Source organism: Osmerus mordax, chromosome 6 (assembly GCF_038355195.1).
Source record: "Osmerus mordax isolate fOsmMor3 chromosome 6, fOsmMor3.pri, whole genome shotgun sequence".
NCBI lineage: Eukaryota > Metazoa > Chordata > Actinopteri > Osmeriformes > Osmeridae > Osmerus > Osmerus mordax.
Genome location: NC_090055.1, coordinates 19,379,414 through 19,399,240, shown reverse-complemented (window position 1 = coordinate 19,399,240; position 19,827 = coordinate 19,379,414). Strand labels below are relative to the sequence as shown.

Below are 19,827 nucleotides of genomic sequence, written 5' to 3'. Positions count from 1 at the left end.
TATGTGTGTAGAGGTGTGTGTGTGCAGAGGTGTGTGTGTGTGTGCAGAGGTGTGTGTGTGTGCAGAGGTGTGTGTGTAGAGGTGTGTGTGTGTATGTGTGTAGAGGTGTATGTGTGTAGAGGTGTGTGTGTGCAGAGGTGTGTGTGTGTAGAGGTGTGTGTGTGTGTGTGCAGAGGTGTATGTGTGCAGAGGTGTGTGTGTGTGTGTGTGCAGAGGTGTGTGTGTGTGTGTGTGCAGAGGTGTGTGTGTGCAGAGGTGTGTGTGTGTAGAGGTGTGTGTGTGTATGTGTGTAGAGGTGTGTGTGTGTATGTGTGTAGAGGTGTGTGTGTGCAGAGGTGTGTGTGTGTGCAGAGGTGTGTGTGTGTGTGTGCAGAGGTGTGTGTGTGCAGAGGTGTGTGTGTAGAGGTGTGTGTTTTTCCCACCTCTATCTGGAGCAGGGCTTCTTCTCTCTGTCGGAGGACCTCCACGTCTTCTTCGCTGATCTCGGACAGGAAGACCTGTTCCTGGTCCTCCAGCGGAGGACCTGACACCTCCTCGCCCGCGTCAAACAGAGGCCCCTCATCGCCCAGCTCAGCAAACGGTGTCTGGGGACTCTGTGGTCACACACACACCCACACACCATGCACACACACACACACACCATACACGCACACACACAGGAGAAACAAGAACACACAAATATCAGTGAGCTGGGGTCGACTTCAACTTGACCATGTCACACTTGTTTGTGCTCTCCAGGTTCTGACAGCCTCAAAGTGGGTCAGAGCAGAGGTCCAGACGTGTGTGAGTCAGACCAGCGTGCTCTGAGTCACAGCACCTCCGAGTCAACAACACCCACAACCACCCCCCCCCCCCCCCCCCCTTCAGGTCCCTGCACCACCACTCAGCAGAATACATGAATGTGTAACCCAGACAATACAGGACTCAGATCTGCTCTCCATGCCCCAGAGCTCTGAGTGTTCAGCTCCAGGGAGCGAAAACACGTCCCCCCCACGCCTCATCAAATGGATCGCTCCTTTCAGCCCACTCGATGGGAGAGACGGGAGGAGAGGAGAGGAGTGGGGGAGTGGGCCATTGACCGGCCTTCCGCCCCCCCCCCCTGATTGCATATGTATGACATTGAGGGAGGCCCATGAAAACAATGTTATTATCTAAGACCCAGAGGAGTGATTCACCTCATCCAGACCTCGTCCACCCTAACAGGAAGCAACCTACGACAGCTTCCTGTTGTCCTTACTGTCTCTGGTCCAGTCCACTCCTCAGATCATAAAGGTTGGTTGAGGTGCAGTTCTATGTTAAGCCCTGTGTGACATTGCATGTAAAAAGGTCTGTACAAATACATTTGATTTGATCGATTTGATCATGAGGGGATACAGAACTGAGTCGGATTTGGTCGGTTACTTAATCTCTAAATATACGTTTAAATGCTATGTAGTCTCTAAATGATGGCCGTTGAAGTTGGTTTATTCCAGTCGACCGCTACAACAGCTGTTCCAGCACTGTAGTTGTGTTAGTCTATTGTACTGCAAACAACAAACATCACAAAACACAAAACAGCTTATTTGTGTTTTGGTAGAGTCATCCAAGAGGGTTGTGGCAGTCTTTCGAATTTCCTTTGTCTTGAGGTTTTTCATCAACAACTACCCGCCACAGAAAACATATATTTTTGTCATCAATCTGCATTTAAACCTTAAGAAATCTCTTTGCTTAACACGATGAAGGTCGGTCTTCAGAATAAATTCTCTCCGCTTCTTGGAGAGGACTTTTCTCCCCGGTGTCAGGAAAGGTAACGTCTGTCCTACATTGTCTCATCTCCCCGTCTCCTCTAAAGATAACTTACTCATTAGACCAGTATGACATTCATTGTCGTTGGAATAAAGCCCATCCACTGTCAGACTCCAACAGTCAGACACTGTTCCACTGGAGGGTGAGAGAAAATTGGGTCTCATTTCCTTAACCACAAGAACATTGGTAGTAATAATAAAACATGTCATGTCAAGTGTTCAAAGCACCTGGAGTGTATATTTTACTCGTTGAGTGTGTTCAACTCCAGTCTTATGAGACGGACCTATATAAATACTCCTGGAGTTAAATCAACACTTTTAAATGTGCTGTGTTTCATTAAGGAACCCATCTCAGCTCAGACAGAACTGTTTAACTGGACCAAACAGTCTTGCTGAGGTGAAAAAACTGTTTTCCTGTTTTACAAATTGAAAGCAGCATGCAGAGCCAAGCAACCTGGTGAGGACGCGTTGACCGACGGTGGAGGGGGATTATCAGCGAGACGATCAGCGACGAGACGCAGAATTAGACGCTGACATCAGCCACGCCTCGGAATCAACACAATGCAGCTCCTGCTGTAACCCCCCAGGCTTAGCGCCTCTCTGGGAGAGAGACAAGCTGGAGTCCACCCAGGCTTAGCGTCTCTCTGGGAGAGAGACAAGCTGGAGTCCACCCAGGCTTAGCGTCTCTCTGGGAGAGAGACAAGCTGGAGTCCACCCAGGCTTAGCGTCTCTCTGGGAGAGAGACAAGCTGGAGTCCACCCAGGCTTAGCGTCTCTCTGGGAGAGAGACAAGCTGGAGTCCACCCAGGCTTAGCGTCTCTCTGGGAGAGAGACAAGCTGGAGTCCACCCAGGCTTAGCGCCTCTCTGGGAGAGAGACAAGCTGGAGTCCACCCAGGCTTAGCGTCTCTCTGGGAGAGAGACAAGCTGGAGTCCACCCAGGCTTAGCGTCTCTCTGGGAGAGAGACAAGCTGGAGTCCACCCAGGCTTAGCGCCTCTCTGGGAGAGAGACAAGCTGGAGTCCACCCAGGCTTAGCGTCTCTCTGGGAGAGAGACAAGCTGGAGTCCACCCAGGCTTAGCGTCTCTCTGTGAGAGAGACAAGCTGGAGTCCACCCAGGCTTAGCGTCTCTCTGGGAGAGAGACAAGCTGGAGTCCACCCAGGCTTAGCGTCTCTCTGTGAGAGAGACAAGCTGGAGTCCACCCAGGCTTAGCGTCTCTCTGGGAGAGAGACAAGCTGGAGTCCACCCAGGCTTAGCGTCTCTCTGGGAGAGAGACAAGCTGAAGTCCACCCTGGGCTGGGTGAAAACCTTCGACAGGAGTGATCACCTGTTCTACATTGCCTTCTGACTGTGAAGACTTGTGTTGTGAATTTGAGTGACAAGGCAAAGTAAATGTCCGTTTTTTTTATACATGTACTGTATGTGTATATATACATTATTATTATACATGACATTAATATGTATAATATGTATATACTGTATATATATGTATTTTACAGTAACATTTCATTCTTTAGTTTTATTATGCCTTTTTAAAGCACCATTGGGTGGATCCTGGTCCACCCAGGGTCCAGCCAGGGTCCAGCCAGGGTCCAGCCAGGGTCCACCCAGGGTCCAGCCAGGGTCCAGCCAGGGTCCAGCCAGGGTCCACCCAGGGTCCAGCCAGGGTCCACCCAGGGTCCAGCCAGGGTCCAGCCAGGGTCCAGCCAGGGTCCACCCAGGGTCCAGCCAGGGTCCAGCCAGGGTCCACCCAGGGTCCAGCCAGGGTCCACCCATGGTCCACCCAGGGTCCAGCCAGTGTCCACCCAGGGTCCAGCCAGGGTCCAGCCAGGGTCCACCCAGGGTCCACCCAGGGTCCAGCCAGGGTCCAGCCAGGGTCCAGCCAGGGTCCACCCAGGGTCCAGCCAGGGTCCAGCCAGGGTCCACCCAGGGTCCAGCCAGGGTCCACCCAGGGTCCAGCCAGGGTCCAGCCAGGGTCCACCCAGGGTCCACCCAGGGTCCAGCCACCCAGGGTCAAGCTTCAAGATGCTTCCTGGAAGCACATCACCCAACCCAGAAGCTCCTTCTCAAGGATCAGCTGACAATGTCTCGTCTCTGACAACAGCCTGTAGAGCTTCTCTGGGTTGTTTTGGTTTAAGAGAGGTTCTCCGTACGTCGCTAACTCAGTTAGCTGGATTTGATTGTTGACGATTTCTCATTATCTTGGATTGTTCGGTTCTTTGAAGCTGACGCACACACACCTGCACACACACACCTGCACTCGCACACAATATCCTTTTGAAGCCATAGAAATATGAGTGTTTCCATACAATACTAGAAGAAAGTGCTGTTGAACTTCAAACAGAGCTGATTTAGATCAAGTTCTTTCTCAGCCACAGGACAAACAACCTCAAGCAGAGTGCAGTTGTTCCCATGTGGATCCCTTACGTAGTATCAGTTTGACCAGAGAAAGAGTTTCGGACTAAGAAAACCACAAGAATGTACAGCGTTTGTACGGGTCAGGACGAGGAATTAAAAGGCCAACTGTGGTTCAAAATATATAAAAAGATATCAAAATAGTGATGACTGATATTAATGTCAGAGTCAGGTGACTCTGGGCAGCAAGGTATGCCTTCTCTCTCTCTCTCTCTCTCTCTCTCTCTCTCTCTCTCTCTCTCTCTCTCTCTCTCTCTCTCTCTATCTCTCTCTTTATCTCTCTCACACACACACACACACAGTTTCTGTCTCTCTCTCTCTGTCGTCTTCTCCAAACAACTGTGAGGTCTTGGACGTTGCCATTACAACGTACGGTCTGGTTGTACTGTGAGTTTACAGCACCACACAGGTAGGGAAAACAATTCAAATAAAACCTGGATGAAGGCGTCTGTGGAGCGGTGGGTTGTCATGGCGTCACACGCTCGACTGTCAGACGGAAAACGAACGGAGGCTCTCGGCTTCAAAGAGCCGCCGAGGAGAACGCAATCACGCCGGGCGAGAACATCTTATTATCCTCCGCTGCTCCCCCGGGGTACGAGTGCTGTCACCTTCACAATGGAACAAAGGCAGACGTCCGCTTACCTGCTTCTTCACTCTCTGCGCCGGGGGAAGCAGGGCCCTCGAACGCTCAGCAATTTTCTGCCGAAAAATAACAACAAAACAAAAACACATCTGAATGTTTACATGCATGTATTTCTTTATGTGCCACGTATATCGTTGTTGTTGTTTGTCGTTAAAGTGTTTCATCCAACAAAGCTAAGAGCAGTTTCAGATTCAGGTTTATTGATTCAAGGAGCTGAAAAAGCACAAAATGTAATGAACATCCAGGAGAAGAGAAATAACTCTATTTTTTTCCCCCCGAAGTCTGTGGCTCACCTTCTGCAGGTCGCCATAGCGCTGAACAGCCTCAGAGAGTTCCGTCTTCAGTCTGGTTAAGCGCAGTCGGTCTTGCTGTGCGGAGAAGAGCGACAGTGGGATTAGATGCAATCACCTCCGTTTATCTTCCTGCCTTTGTTTCTTCACCAGTGGAATAGACTACCTCTTACACAATCAATGTTTCTACATAAGTTGATCGTTTACTTAGTGTGTTTTTGCTATTTATTTTCTTTAAAATAGTTACATATAGTGATTTTGTTGTGTCTCACTATGTGTATGTACTCTCTCTCTCTCACACACACACACACACACACACACACCATTTTCGGTAAAGCAGCAGCCCTCCTTTCCCTGCACGTGTCCCTGCATTATTGTGTCGTAACGATAATAAAGGTGAAGAATAAGAGGAGGGTGAGGAAGTGCATACCCGTGAAGAAGAGCTGATGATGTCAGAGAGCTGTTTGATGAGCTGGCTGGTGCTGGTGATCACTTTGTTAGTCTGCTGCTGTGTGGAGTGTCTGGAGGGAGGGAGGGAGGGAGGGAGGGAGGGAGGGAGGGAGGGAGGGAGGGAGGGAGGGAGGGAGGGAGGGAGGGAGGGAGGGGAAAAGAGATAGAGAGAAGGAAAGAGTGCAGAGGACGAGCAGGGGGAGAGTGGAAGAGAAGGGGGAAGAGAGAGAGCCAGAGAGAGAGAGAGAGATAGAGGAGATGAGGTTGAGGTAGAGAAGGAGGGTGAGAGGGAGAGAAGGGGTGAGAGAGGGAGAGAAATGTGCGTAAGGGTTAACTTTAACCAATTAAGAGGATCAATATGAACAACCGGCTGATAAAACTGAAACCAAGGTGAGGCCCTCTTCATCTCTGGAGAGAGGGAGCAGTGCAGGATGGAGAGAGAGAGATACAGTATTGACAGGACGGATAAAGAGAGGGAGATACTGGATTAAACAGGGGGAATGGAGAGAGAGAGAAAGAGAAAGAGAGATGTGTAGACAGGATGAGAAAGAAGCAGAGAAACAGACAGAAGCCATGAGAGGTGTCAGAGAGCAGGGCTGCTGGAGAGTAAACACCATCTAAATGCAGATCACCCCCCGGCCCCCCAGTCTCCCGGCCCCCCGGCCCCCCAGTCCCCCAGCCCCCCGGCCCCCCAGTCCCCCAGCCCCCCAGTCCCCCGGCCCCCCAGTCCCCCAGCCCCCCAGTCCCCCGGCCCCCCAGTCCCCCAGTCCCCCGGCCCCCCAGTCCCCTGGCCCCCCAGGCCTCCATCCCCCTGGCCCCCCCGGCCTCTCCACCCACCTCTTGTAGTCTGTACTGGCCACAGCCCCACCCAGCTCTCTGGAACACCAGCCCACACACCTCCATAGACACACACACTTTCATGGACACACACACACCTCCATGGACACACACAGACTTCTATACAAACACACCTCCATAGACACACACACACACCTCCATAGACACACACAACATGGACACATGCTCAAATATTGATCCAGTGCGGGTAGTGTTGGGGGGCGGGGGGAGGGTTGGGACCAGGGGGGAGGGAGGGCGGGTGAGGACAAGCCCCGGGGCGTCTTGGAGACCGGGGGGGGGAGAGGGGAGAGGAGAGGGGAGAGGAGAGTAGAGGGAGGCATGTCACTATGATTGTCTGTCGGCTGTGAGGGGGAGGTGAAGCGATGTAGTGGAAAAACACTCCCAACCTCATCTCCTCCTGTGTGCTCATACAGGGTCTCCAGGGCCCAGGTCCAGGGGTCAGGACCACAGGCTGCCTCCCCTCTCAACAGTCACTCCACGGACGGGGCGCAGAGTACCGGACTGCGGATGTCACTGATCTCACCTCAAAGTTTCTGAGTTTAAATGACCCGAGCCAGCACTTCTTTATTGACATTTATCATGGGAGACCGTGTGTGTATGTGTGAGAGTATGTGTTTGTGTGTGTGCGAGAGTGTGTGTTTGTGTTTGGCTTTCTGCAATAACTTTGGTGGAGAATGGACTTATGTAAGGGTGAAGGACATAATGTACAGTAATCATGGACTCATACACTCACACACATACACACACGCTTTCAGGCGTGCACACACACACACACACGGATTATGAAGTGCTAAACCTCTGGTTGATGTGTCATCGCTTCACGCTGTGCTGAAAGTTTCTTTCCGACATTCGGGGATTAGAGACTGAGATCACAGCTAGCTCATGCTCCATCACCCAGCTAAACACAATCTCAGGGCAAGTGTGTGTCTGTGTGTGTGTGTGTGTGTGCATTCGTTTCTGTGTAAAACTCTGTCTCTTTATCTGGCAGCATGACAGATGAAAAACAAATTTTTCAAGCTGAATCACAAATATTACAATAGAAACTCCCTCGCTGCTAGGAAACCACATCACCACGGTGTGAGAGAAGGAGGGAGAGAACGAGTGTGTGTGAAAGTGTGTGTGGGTGTTGTGTGAGATGGAGAGTGTGTATGTTTGACAGCGTGTGACTGTGTTGTGTGAGATGGAGAGTGTGTATGTTTGACAGCATGTGACTGTGTGTGTGTGTGTGTGTGTATGTTTGTGTTGCAGAAACTCTTGTCTTCCCTGGCAGCATCATCAGACGGCAGGCTGTGGGAGGAGCCTCTTGAGAGGCCAGACTGGCTCCTCCCACAGGTGGCTGCTCAGGGGAGGGGCCAGACTGGCTCCTCCCACAGATGGCTGCTCAGGGGAGGGGCCAGACTGGCTCCTCCCACAGGTAGAGCCAGAGATGTATAAAGTCATGCACAAGCATTAGTTCTATCTCCCTCCTCTCTCTCTCTCTCTCTCTCTCTCTCTCTCTCTCTCTCCCTCCTTCCCCCTCTCTCTCTCTCTACCTTTCCTGTCACACTCCACTTAATAAGACTCCTGTTAAATGTGCCTAAAAACGCCTAAACAGCATTCCCAAAGTAAATTGGAAGCTGTTCTTGAACCATTTGGAGTACATGCATGTAAATGATCTCTTTTGAAAGCTGACACTCTGAAGTTATGTCCCCTGTTGTCAGGACCCCTGTCAGTCCTACTAGTGTTGAGTAATAGAAGCTTGAACACAAGGAAAGTGAAAATTTCTATTTCCGCCTAGATTTTGTTTTGAAAACAAAGGCCTGAAGAGGCCTAGAGGTGGTAGGTATTAGCTGGAAGACTAAATTGGACCACAGGTTGACGCCTTACCCAATTCAAATCAAAAGTCAAACATAATACCACAATATATTCATATTTGACACATGTTTTTATAAGAGTACATCCATTCATTTTCTAAAAGGGCCTTTTGGAGACTCCAAAATGACCCTTTGTAACCAAGGTCAAATACTCAGGATAAAAGGTATTATTTTTCATAATTGTTATCTCTAATGAAAGGTGGTACTTAGAACTATCATATATAATAGCTAAATCCCTAATTAGTATTACTGAAACACAAAAATTGAAGCATGAACACATTGGAGTGCTTTATCTGATTCCCAGGATTGGCGCACAAGGAAAACTGATTGCGCAATTACCATATTGCGCAATCGACTTTTATTTTGACGGCTCCACAGACAAATACAAATGAGGTATTGGCATTTTCAGCTAGCTGTCAGCTACAAGGCTAACAAACTAATTTCAGAGCCAGTCGAAGCCAGTTCGAGAAATTTGTTTAGAACGAGTGTGGGGGGGGGGGGGGGGCGGGGGGGGGGGCAGGACGCACAGACCTAGTTGGCTTTAGAGGGCTGTCAACGGGGCATGGAAGCTCCTATTGGGTCAAACACGGTGTCAATCAAAAGGGGAGGGTTCAAGGGACATTTTGATGCCTTCATATTGTAAATACTCCGTTGCTAACCGGAGAAAAGAACACTTTTATGTGAACAAGTTGTTTCTTCCGTCGGCTAACTTGCATAATGAAACAAAGGATAATGGCTATTCATGAACGTAAAACATTGTATTTGGACGAATTACTTTACATGGTTAGATCCTTGGGACTGTAAGCAGATCAAGTTTTGATGGCATGATTTGCACACCTGGACCTATTTGAACCACTTAGGGTAAGTAAAACTTTTTTCTTTGGCATTGTTGAAGGAATGTTCACCGGAAAAAGACGTTGACTTTGCTTGCTATTGCGACTTGATCTTGAATTGGTTTATTTCAATGGAAGTACAAGAATCGTAGCTTTCCAATGATGTATAACATGTGTAGCGTCTAAAAAATATATTTGTTAGAATTTAGTGCGTCGTAACTGAGGGAGGGGGGGGCAGCATTTTTGTAACGCGGGCGAAACAGGAGCGTAAACAGGTTAAAAGCTGCCCATTAGCCATGAAAATGTAAAAAATAAATAAAGATATTGACTGGCATGACTCAAATACAAAGTCTGCTCGCCGACTGACGCTGCCCTCAGCCCAGACCCTGAGCCCACAGACCAATCAGATCCGTCAGCAAACAGCGGTCCTCCACTCCTCACCGAGGACGTGGAACCAGCAGCCCGCTGCCCCTGCAGCCGCTGCTGCCTGGGATCCTCTGTGAGTCACCGTCCTCCTCAGATCCTGCGCCAGCGCCTCTCTCTCTCCAGGCCCATCCCAGACGACCCCCCGCAGACCCGCTGTCGTGCTCCAGAGCCTCGTTAGTCCCCCCGCCCCCGACGACGCCCCCGACGACGAGAGCCGGCCCGCCAAGCCGCCAGCCGGAACGCCAGCAGTTACTCACACTGCGTATTTTAATCAGTCACCTGTGTGGTGCGCTTCTAGCGAGAGACGTGAAGGGAGAGTTAAGGTGGGGAGAGGTAGAGAGGAGGGAATACAAATAGAGAGAAAAAAGGGAAGAGAGGTGGGGAGGGAAGGGAGGAAGGGAATCAGGGAGAGAGAGACAGAGAGGTAGAGAGAGAGAGTGAAACACGCAGATAGAGGTAGAGAGAAGCTTTTGAGCCTGTTTAAAAGCCAACATTTTTGGGGCCGTGGCCTTTCTAAAAATGATAAAATGAAAATGGGTCAGATGTACTCGTATATAAGGATTGCATTAATACACACAGCCCAGGCAGTCAAAAATACGCTGAATGAGAATGTAGTGTTAAAGAGCAGTGTTCGTGTCTACATAGATTAGAGGTCGGGGGGGTTCAAAACAGACGTTTACTTTATTAAAACTGACTTACAGTAATTTAGCTAATAGCCTTCATGCTACATTTTTCAGAGACAATTGTTAACATATTTCATGTGCTGGTTAAATGAATAATACATTTTCACAGCTCATCAGCTTTGTGGATTTTCTTTTTTTTCATAGATGTGAAATTAGCCGAGTTGAAATTAGCTGATGAAACAGGTCTGTGTTGAATCATGTTCGGCATGTGCCGGGTTTGTTTATGAAAACATGATACTGACTAATGAAACTCAATTTGATATCCCGTTCTATACAGGCACCGACTAATCATAATGATAATAATAATAATAATAATTTAAAACCAACAAGAAAGAACCCACAGGCTGACTGACTGAAATGTTGCTGTAAAGAAAATGTAATTATCTTAAATGGCAAAAAAACAAAGACTGTGAACATCAGGACATCTGAAGCTCGGAGCTTTCTGAAGTGTCCAGACCCCAACCTGCACCACCCTCCCCTGTCTCCCCCAATCTCCCCCAACCTGCACCACCCTCCCCTGTCTCACCCAATCTCCCCCAACCTGCACCACCCTCCCCTGTCTCACCCAATCTCCCCCAACCTGCACCACCCTCCCCTGTCTCACCCAATCTCCCCCAACCTGCACCACCCTCCCCTGTCTCACCCAATCTCCCCCAACCTGCACCACCCTCCCCTGTCTCACCCAATCTCTCCCAACCTGCACCACCCTCCCCTGTCTCACCCAATCTCTCCCAACCTGCACCACCCTCCCCTGTCTCACCCAATCTCTCCCAACCTGCACCACCCTCCCCTGTCTCACCCAATCTCCCCCAACCTGCACCACCCTCCCCTGTCTCACCCAATCTCTCCCAACCTGCACCACCCTCCCCTGTCTCACCCAATCTCCCCCAACCTGCACCACCCTCCCCTGTCTCACCCAATCTCCCCCAACCTGCACCACCCTCCCCTGTCTCACCCAATCTCCCCCAACCTGCACCACCCTCCCCTGTCTCACCCAATCTCTCCCAACCTGCACCACCCTCCCCTGTCTCACCCAATCTCCCCCAACCTGCACCACCCTCCCCTGTCTCACCCAATCTCTCCCAACCTGCACCACCCTCCCCTGTCTCACCCAATCTCCCCCAACCTGCACCACCCTCCCCTGTCTCACCCAATCTCCCCCAACCTGCACCACCCTCCCCTGTCTCACCCAATCTCTCCCAACCTGCACCACCCTCCCCTGTCTCACCCAATCTCTCCCAACCTGCACCACCCTCCCCTGTCTCACCCAATCTCTCCCAACCTGCACCACCCTCCCCTGTCTCACCCAATCTCTCCCAACCTGCACCACCCTCCCCTGTCTCACCCAATCTCCCCCAACCTGCACCACCCTCCCCTGTCTCACCCAATCTCTCCCAACCTGCACCACCCTCCCCTGTCTCACCCAATCTCCCCCAACCTGCACCACCCTCCCCTGTCTCACCCAATCTCCCCCAACCTGCACCACCCTCCCCTGTCTCACCCAATCTCTCCCAACCTGCACCACCCTCCCCTGTCTCACCCAATCTCTCCCAACCTGCACCACCCTCCCCTGTCTCACCCAATCTCTCCCAACCTGCACCACCCTCCCCTGTCTCACCCAATCTCCCCCAACTTGCACCACCCTCCCCTGTCTCACCCAATCTCCCCCAACCTGCACCACCCTCCCCTGTCTCACCCAATCTCCCCCAACCTGCACCACCCTCCCCTGTCTCACCCAATCTCTCCCAACCTGCACCACCCTCCCCTGTCTCACCCAATCTCTCCCAACCTCCTCCACCCTCCCCCAGAGGAGGGATGCAGCAGAGGGGCTAACACGCTAACAGATATAATGACAATTAAGGTGTGAGCTAACACGCTAACAAACACAATGACAGTCAAGGTTGGGAGCTAGCAAGCTAACAGAGATAAGGACAATTAAGGTGTGAGCTAACACGCTAACAAACATAATGACAGTCAAGGGTGTGAGCTAACACGCTAACAGAGACAATGACATTCAAGGGAATGAGCTAACACGCTAACAGAGACAATGACAGTCAAGGGTGTGAGCTAACACGCTAACAGAGACAATGACAGTCAAGGGTGCAAGCGATTAATCCACTTAGGCTTTTGCCATGTGCATTTCCACGATTACAGGGAATGGGTCAAATTCTATTAGAGTAACCGTGAGATTTTGGTGAGGGGAGAGAGGAGCATTGCAATAGGTTTTGGAATTGAAAGGCTCACACAAACACGATTTGGTTGTTATTTTTGGCTTCCTCTCAGTTTTATAGTGTTTTCCTAAAATCCTAGTCAAAGTCAGGACATGTCATAGGCTAGAAATCTTGTGTGTGAGATAACTAGGGCCTGTGTGTGAAATAACTAGAGCCTGTGTGTGAGATAACTAGGGCCTGTGTGTGAGATAACTAGGGCCTGAGTGTGAGATAACTAGGGCCTGTGTGTGAGATAACTAGAGCCTGTGTGTGAGATAACTAGGGCCTGTGTGTGAGATAACTAGAGCCTGTATGTGAGATAACTAGAGCCTGTGTGTGAGATAACTAGGGCCTGTGTGTGAGATAACTAGGGCCTGTGTGTGAGATAACTAGGGCCTGTGTGTATGATAACTAGGGCCTGAGTGTGAGATAACTAGGGCCTGTGTGTATGATAACTAGGGCCTGAGTGTGAGATAACTAGGGCCTGTGTGTGAGATAACTAGGGCCTGTGTGTGAGATAACTAGGGCCTGTGTGTATGATAACTAGGGCCTGAGTGTGAGATAACTAGGGCCTGTGTGTGAGATAACTAGGGCCTGTTTTAACCTTTAGGTTGACGGGTCCATGTCTTCTGTAGAGAGTAACAAGGCATCTCAAAGTAGGGTGTGTGTATGCATGTGACTGTGTGTTTCTGTGCATTTGTGTTTTGTTTGTGTATATGTATGTATGTATGTATGTATGTATGTATGTATGTATGTATGTATGTATGTATGTATGTATGTATGTATGTATGTATGTATGTATGTATGTATGTATGTATGTTGTATATGTGTGTGAGTGTATGTGGGTCAGTGTGGGTGTGAGTGTGTGAGTGTAACTCACAGACTCTGCCTCAGCTCAGCGTTGTCTCTGGAGGTTCCCAGGGCACGGAGACTCCTCTCCAGCATCACCACTACAGAGCAGTAACCACAACAACCAGGTTAGAGGACTAGCACTCTCTCTTACACTCACTCACTCACACACTCACACACACACTCACTCACACACACACACACACTCACTCACACACACACACACACACACACACACACTCACACACACACACACACACTCACTCACTCACTCACTCGCTCACTCACACACTCACACACTCACACACTCACTCACTCACACACTCACACACTCACTCACTCACTCACTCACTCACTCACACACTCACACACTCACTCACTCACTCACACACTCACACACTCACACACTCACTCACTCACACACTCACATACACACTCACTCACTCACTCATTCACACACTAACACACTCACTCACACACTCACTCGCTCACTCACACACTCACACACTCACTCACACACTAACACACACACACACACTCACTCACTCGCTCACTCACACACTCACACACTCACACACTCACTCACTCACTCGCTCACTCACACACTCACTCACTCACTCACTCATTCACACACTAACACACTCACTCACTCACTCGCTCACTCACACACTCACACACACTCACTCACTCACTCACTCACTCATTCACACACTAACACACTCACTCATTCACACACTAACACACTCACTCACACACTCACTCGCTCACTCACACACTCACTCACACACTCACTCGTTGACACACTAAAACACACATTTCCATAACACTCACTCACGCTACTCACCATTGCCGTTGATCTGGAAGATGTTGGAGGAGGTTTCCTGGAAGACATCTTGTAGCTCCGAGGGGCTGACCTGAGTTGCTGGGAAGAGCACAGAGGGTCAGGGGTCTACTCACTCCATTGGTTACTGGAGATAACCATGGTGCCACTACTGACCAATAGGAATGAGAGCTCTGATCAAGCTAGACATGGAGATTGAAAGGTACCACACAAGACCTCAAAACCTCTCCTCCTCTCCCCTCCTTTCCTTTCATTTCCTCTCCTCTCCTCATATCCTCCTCTCTCCCTTCCTCATTTCCTCTCCTCCTCTCTCTCCCCTCCTCTCTCTCCCCTCCCCTCCTCTCTCTCCCCTCCTCTCTCTCCCCTCCACTCTCTCCCCTCCTCCTCTGTTCTCCACCACTCCTCCTCCTCCCCTACCCCCCCTCCTATAACAGCCATTGCTGGGATATTTTTCACCATGGTCTCTGTACACACTTGGCTGCAGATCTCCTGTGAAAACAGGTGTGGAACCAGCATGCTGTCCTCTACCAGGATGGGATTGTGTTGCAGAGAGAGAGAGGGGAGAGAGACAGAGAGAGACGAAGAAAGAAAAGAGATAGAAAGAGGCAGAGAAGGAGAGAGACAGAGAGAGAAGGAGAAAGAGAAGAGAAGGAAAGAGATAAAGGGAGAGACAGAGAGTGAGACAGGGAGGGAGGGAGAGAGAGGGAGAGAGAGAAAGTCAGAGGGAGGGAGAGAGCGAGGGAGCAGGCTACTCCAGTGAGTTCTGGCATGGAGTACTTCATCCAGACATGGATCATCATCACGTCGTGGGAGCAGAAATCCTACCCCCCACCATCAACCCTGCTCTACATGCAGACACCCCCCCGCTTAACAATCAAAGCCATTAACTGGATCCGGTCAGGGAAAATGACAAACTATCGCAACTGTAACATGACCGTGTTCAGTCAAACATGCAGCCTCATGCAGAGGCTGCTCTCTGAGTGGTCGTTTCTCATCTGGGCAGGCCTGCTCTGGCCTCGTCTGAAACACACGCTAACCACTTCCCTATGCCTCGGAGATTGATGGATGCTCAATATTCATGCTACATCAGAGAGGAACCCATTATAATGAAGTACAACCGTGTGTGTGTGTGTGTCTTTGTCTGTGGGTGGGTGGTCGTGTGCATCGATCTATCTGTGTGTGCTTTTATCCGTGTGTGTGAGCTTAGTTCTGTGTGTGTGTGTTTGAGCGGGTTCATAGGTCCATCTGTGTGTGTATAAGTGTGCCTTTGAATGTGTGTGAGGACATTTCTGATCATGTTTGTGTGTGGATACACCCAATGTGTGTGCGTGTATGATTTTGAATTGTGTGTGTTTGCGTGTTTAAGTACTGTACTGTATGTCTTCGATTAAACGCTGTGGTGTTTATTACACAATGTTAATTTTTGGTCCGGCGTTTATTCGAGGGCGGCGTTTAATTAGTACGAGAGATTTAGTGAATTGTAGCTGCAGTGCGGCCGTAGACAAACAAAGCATAGACAAGGAGGTCAAACACAAAGCCTAGTGTAAAATTGAAGCCGCGCGTTTAGTCGGGAGTAGGCTACAAGTTCAGCATGAGTGCGGCAACTCCCTTTCTCATTGGCTATCAATTAGGTGTGCATGGGTAGAAGCCTACTTTAACTGTCTCAAATACAAGTGTTCTACATTGTGTAGAAATCTGAAGCAGCATGCCAAAACGTTCTTACACTTTAGCTTTCAAACATAAACCTGTGCAGGAGGATTTACCAGCAGCAACAGATCTGTAGCACGCATCCTGGGGTTGATGAAAGGTGAATTCGCAAGTGGCGAATTCCATTATATATTGTACATTTGTGATTTACTTGTGTAATAAATACTTTACACAATATTCATTTTTGGTGCAGCGTTTATTCAAGGGCAGCGTTTATTTGAGGGTGGCGTTTACTCGAAGAAATACTGTATATACTGTATATATATTGGTGTGTGTATATGTACCGTGTAACTGTGTGTGTCACCATGTGTGCTGTGTTTGTGTTAATGTCGCGTGTGTGTATTATGTGTGTGTATTTAAGTATTGTGTGTGTATGTGCTTGTATGTTTATGTACTGTGTGTGTGTGACAGAGAGGCAGATTTGGGGCGCTGGTAACAAGGACCTTGACAGGCCATGCAGATCAAGGCTGCTTTATGTCGAGACGCCCCCTGCTGGCGTGAGGCCCCCACCTGGACCCCGGCCCTCTCACTCTTCAATTATCACACAAACACACTCCCAGACACACATCCGCTTTAGAAATAAACTGTGAACACAAGTCTGCCCACAAGCATTAGTTCTCTCTCTGCCACTCTCTGCCACTCTCTCTATGTTCTTTAATCTATTTCCAACATACGATTGGTTTAGTGCAAACCCCCAAAATACAGAATCAGAATTATCATTGAAATAGCCTACCCGTTCCAACATTGATCACCAAGAATTATCAACATGAATATTAGTTGCTAACCTTTTTTATTTGTATTAAGTTATGTCTCTCAATCTGTCTGTTTATCTAGCCTATATGTCTCTGCATCTCTATCTACAACAATCTATATTTGTATTTACATCTGCTCCGCGTGCGTGTATGTGTGTTGATGTTACATAGTCATAATTCGAGAAGAAATGCTTGTGAAATGCTAATCGACTTCCTGTGTGGAGCGCGATGGCGACGGCAGTGCGAGACCGCTAGGAGAGATCTGACAGTGGATGCGTCTGGGCGTACCGTTTGCCGCCTCCTGATTGGAGCGCTGATGCATTCTCTGACTTGTTGCCATGATTCACACAATATATAATTAGTGCTGATGAGTGTGGGACAGTGATGTCTGCATACAGATCTGGAAGATGACTACCAAGTTGTGAAGACTGGTTGATGGTGAGCAGATACTGACGCAACAGTCGACCTTTAGTAAACGGTAATTATAGGCTGAACGTGTGACAGAGTCGACCTTCTCGCCAGACTTCCTGTGTGATACAGAACATTGTCTACATTTCCGACGGGGGCGGGTTGGTTCTGCCGTTGATTCTCTGATAAGGACGTTTGGGATCAAATGGAGGGATTCTAAAAAGTGGAGGAATCCCCATGGAAACGGCACCTTCTAGAAACGTGTTAAACTGCCAGGCAGTCCCTCCCTCCCCCTCCCCCTCCTCTCCTCTCCTTCCTCCCTCCACCCTCTCCCCCTGCCCCTCCCACCCTCCACCCCTCTCCCCTCCCTCTTCCCCTTCCTCTTCCCTCCTTCTCCTGACCCCCCCCCCCCTCCCCTCTCTCGGCCCTCCAGTTCGTGACTCCACACAGTCCTGGTGAATCTTCCATCTGATGGTCCACTAACTCCTGCATGGCCTTGACCCTCCTTGTCCATTTGGGCCACTTACTACGCCCTCTTGACAGAGCCAGCTAGCTGGGGAGGTGGGCCTTGAGCTCTTACTTCCCCCCCACCTCTCGTCCACCCACAAACATACACACACACACACACCACACACACACATGCACCACACACCCACACACATCCACACCACACACATACACTGCATACACACACATTTCCCCCACACACACACCTCCCATCCTAATAGGCAGAGTGGGGCCTGTGGAGGGATTCATAAGAGAACACTAACAGCCTGCTCCATCACACAGTCATTCTGGGACACTCTGACACACACACACACACACACTCTTTGATACACACACACACACACACACACACACACACACACACACACATAGCCCTCTGACACACACACACACACACACTTTGATACACACACACACACATAGCCCTCTGACACACACACACACAGACACACTATGATACTCACACAGCCCTGTGCACCCTACAGACACACGCACACTCACACACAGAGATACACCATACAGACTGACAAGCAAGCCAGGTTGGTAAGTAAGATAGACAGACAGACAGACAAGGAAGGATAGGATAGGGTAGGCAGGCAGGCAGGCAGGCAGGCAGGCAGGCAGGCAGGTAGGTAGGCAGGTAAGTAGGTAGGTAGGTAGGTAGGTAGGTAGGTAGGTAGGTAGGTAGGTAGGTAGGTAAGTAGGGCAGGCAGAAAGAGGATGTAAGCTACAGACAACCAGACAGACAGAAGGGAAACAGACTCAGAAGCAGCCAGACAGGATGTAGAGACAGAAGCAGCCAGACAGGATGTAGAGACAGAAGCAGCCAGACAGGATGTAGAGACAGAAGCGGCCAGACAGGATGTAGAGACAGAAGCAGCCAGACAGGATGTAGAGACAGAAGCAGCCAGACAGGATGTAGAGACAGGATTGTTGCAGATGTGCTCGCAGGGGCAGGATGTAGAGACAGGATTGTTGCAGATGTGCTCGCAGGGGCAGGATGAAGAGACAGGCTTGGTGGAGATGTGCTTGCAGGGTGGGCTGGGGGAGTCTTGCAGGAGGAGAAAGATTAGCACAAGCGACAGCTCCATTAGAGTCTTAACCTGGGCTTTGATCATTTCCTGATCCCCTCTCCAGAGCAGCGCAGGCAGAGAGCTGCGGAAATCTGACAGGCAGGCAGCTCTGCCCCGGAATGTGGCCTGGCTTCACTGTGATCAAAGCTGCTCTCTCTCTTTGTCTCTCTCTCTCTGTCTCTCCATCCCTCTCTCGCTCTCTCTCCCTCTCTCTCTCGCTCTCTCTCTTTCTCTCTCCATCTGTCTTTCTCTCCCTCCTTATCTTTCATGACTGAGGTTCCCATCTGTTTGCCAGACTCAACACTGTAGACACAATGGAGGGAGAGAGAAATACAGAGAGAGAGGGAGGAAGAAAGGGAGGGAGAGGGAAGGATAGAGATTGGTAGGGAGGGAGGGATGTAGGTGAAAAGAGAGAAAGGGAGAGAGATAGAGGTAAAGAGAGAGAAGGAGAAAGAGAGAGGGAGAGATTGACAATGAGAGAGAGAATGTGACAACGAGGCGCATGCTGACTGTCACTTTGACTGAAAGTGAATCTGTTGCTCCCGTTTATACAGTATGTGGGAGTTCAGAGACAAAAGCGAGTATTTGATGTTTGCTAGTTCCTGTCAGACTCCCTCCTCAGTGTGCGTGTGTGTGCGTGGTTGTGAGTGTGTGTGTGTCAGAGCGCCTCTCTGGCGTACAGGATCACACAGACACGCACTCTACATCACAGAGGATCAAAACTCTTTCACAATATTTACACAAACACAAACACACCTACACACACACACACACACACACACATACACATTTACCACACACACACAGCAGGCCAGTAGGGTAATGTCCAAGGTCAAAGTTCAGACGACCAATATCGGTGCTAGCCACAAGTTCAATACGTATTATGTTGACCTTTGATCCCCTAAGATCATGACTTAAATGAACATATTCAACCCCCACCCTCCAAGAACACCGTAATCCTGCAGTAGAGGAAGTGTCATGTGTATTACAGTAAAACTTACAGTAGAGAGAGTGTTGTGTTCGACAGTGTTTTGAGGGTGCAGTGAAGAATGCGTGTGTGTTTAACAGTTTTTGTGTGTGTGTTTGACAGTGTGTGTGTGTTTGACAGTGTGTGTGTGTGTGTTTCTTACCTACTGGCTGGTAGCCCTGCCTGCTTGGACCTCCGAATGGGTTCCTGGTCCCGAAGGAGCCTCCGTCAATAGAACCGTAGGACATCCTGCCCCCTGCTGTCTCACGGCGCCTGTTGTC

The 19,827-nt window shown here is 49.7% G+C and overlaps 1 protein-coding gene across 1 annotated transcript in view; it reads right to left on the bottom strand.

The window, feature by feature from the left end:
- Positions 1–19,827, bottom strand: part of tsnare1 (T-SNARE Domain Containing 1) — a 91,681-nt gene that overhangs the window by 51,427 nt on the left and 20,427 nt on the right. The window contains exons 2-8 of the mRNA XM_067237175.1: positions 19,710–19,819; positions 14,136–14,213; positions 13,323–13,392; positions 5,560–5,650; positions 5,133–5,207; positions 4,839–4,895; positions 423–593 (exon numbers count right to left, since the gene is read on the bottom strand). Coding sequence (XP_067093276.1) covers positions 423–593; positions 4,839–4,895; positions 5,133–5,207; positions 5,560–5,650; positions 13,323–13,392; positions 14,136–14,213; positions 19,710–19,794 — 627 coding nt within the window. The 5' untranslated portion in view covers positions 19,795–19,819. The remainder of the gene's footprint in view (positions 1–422; positions 594–4,838; positions 4,896–5,132; positions 5,208–5,559; positions 5,651–13,322; positions 13,393–14,135; positions 14,214–19,709; positions 19,820–19,827) is intronic.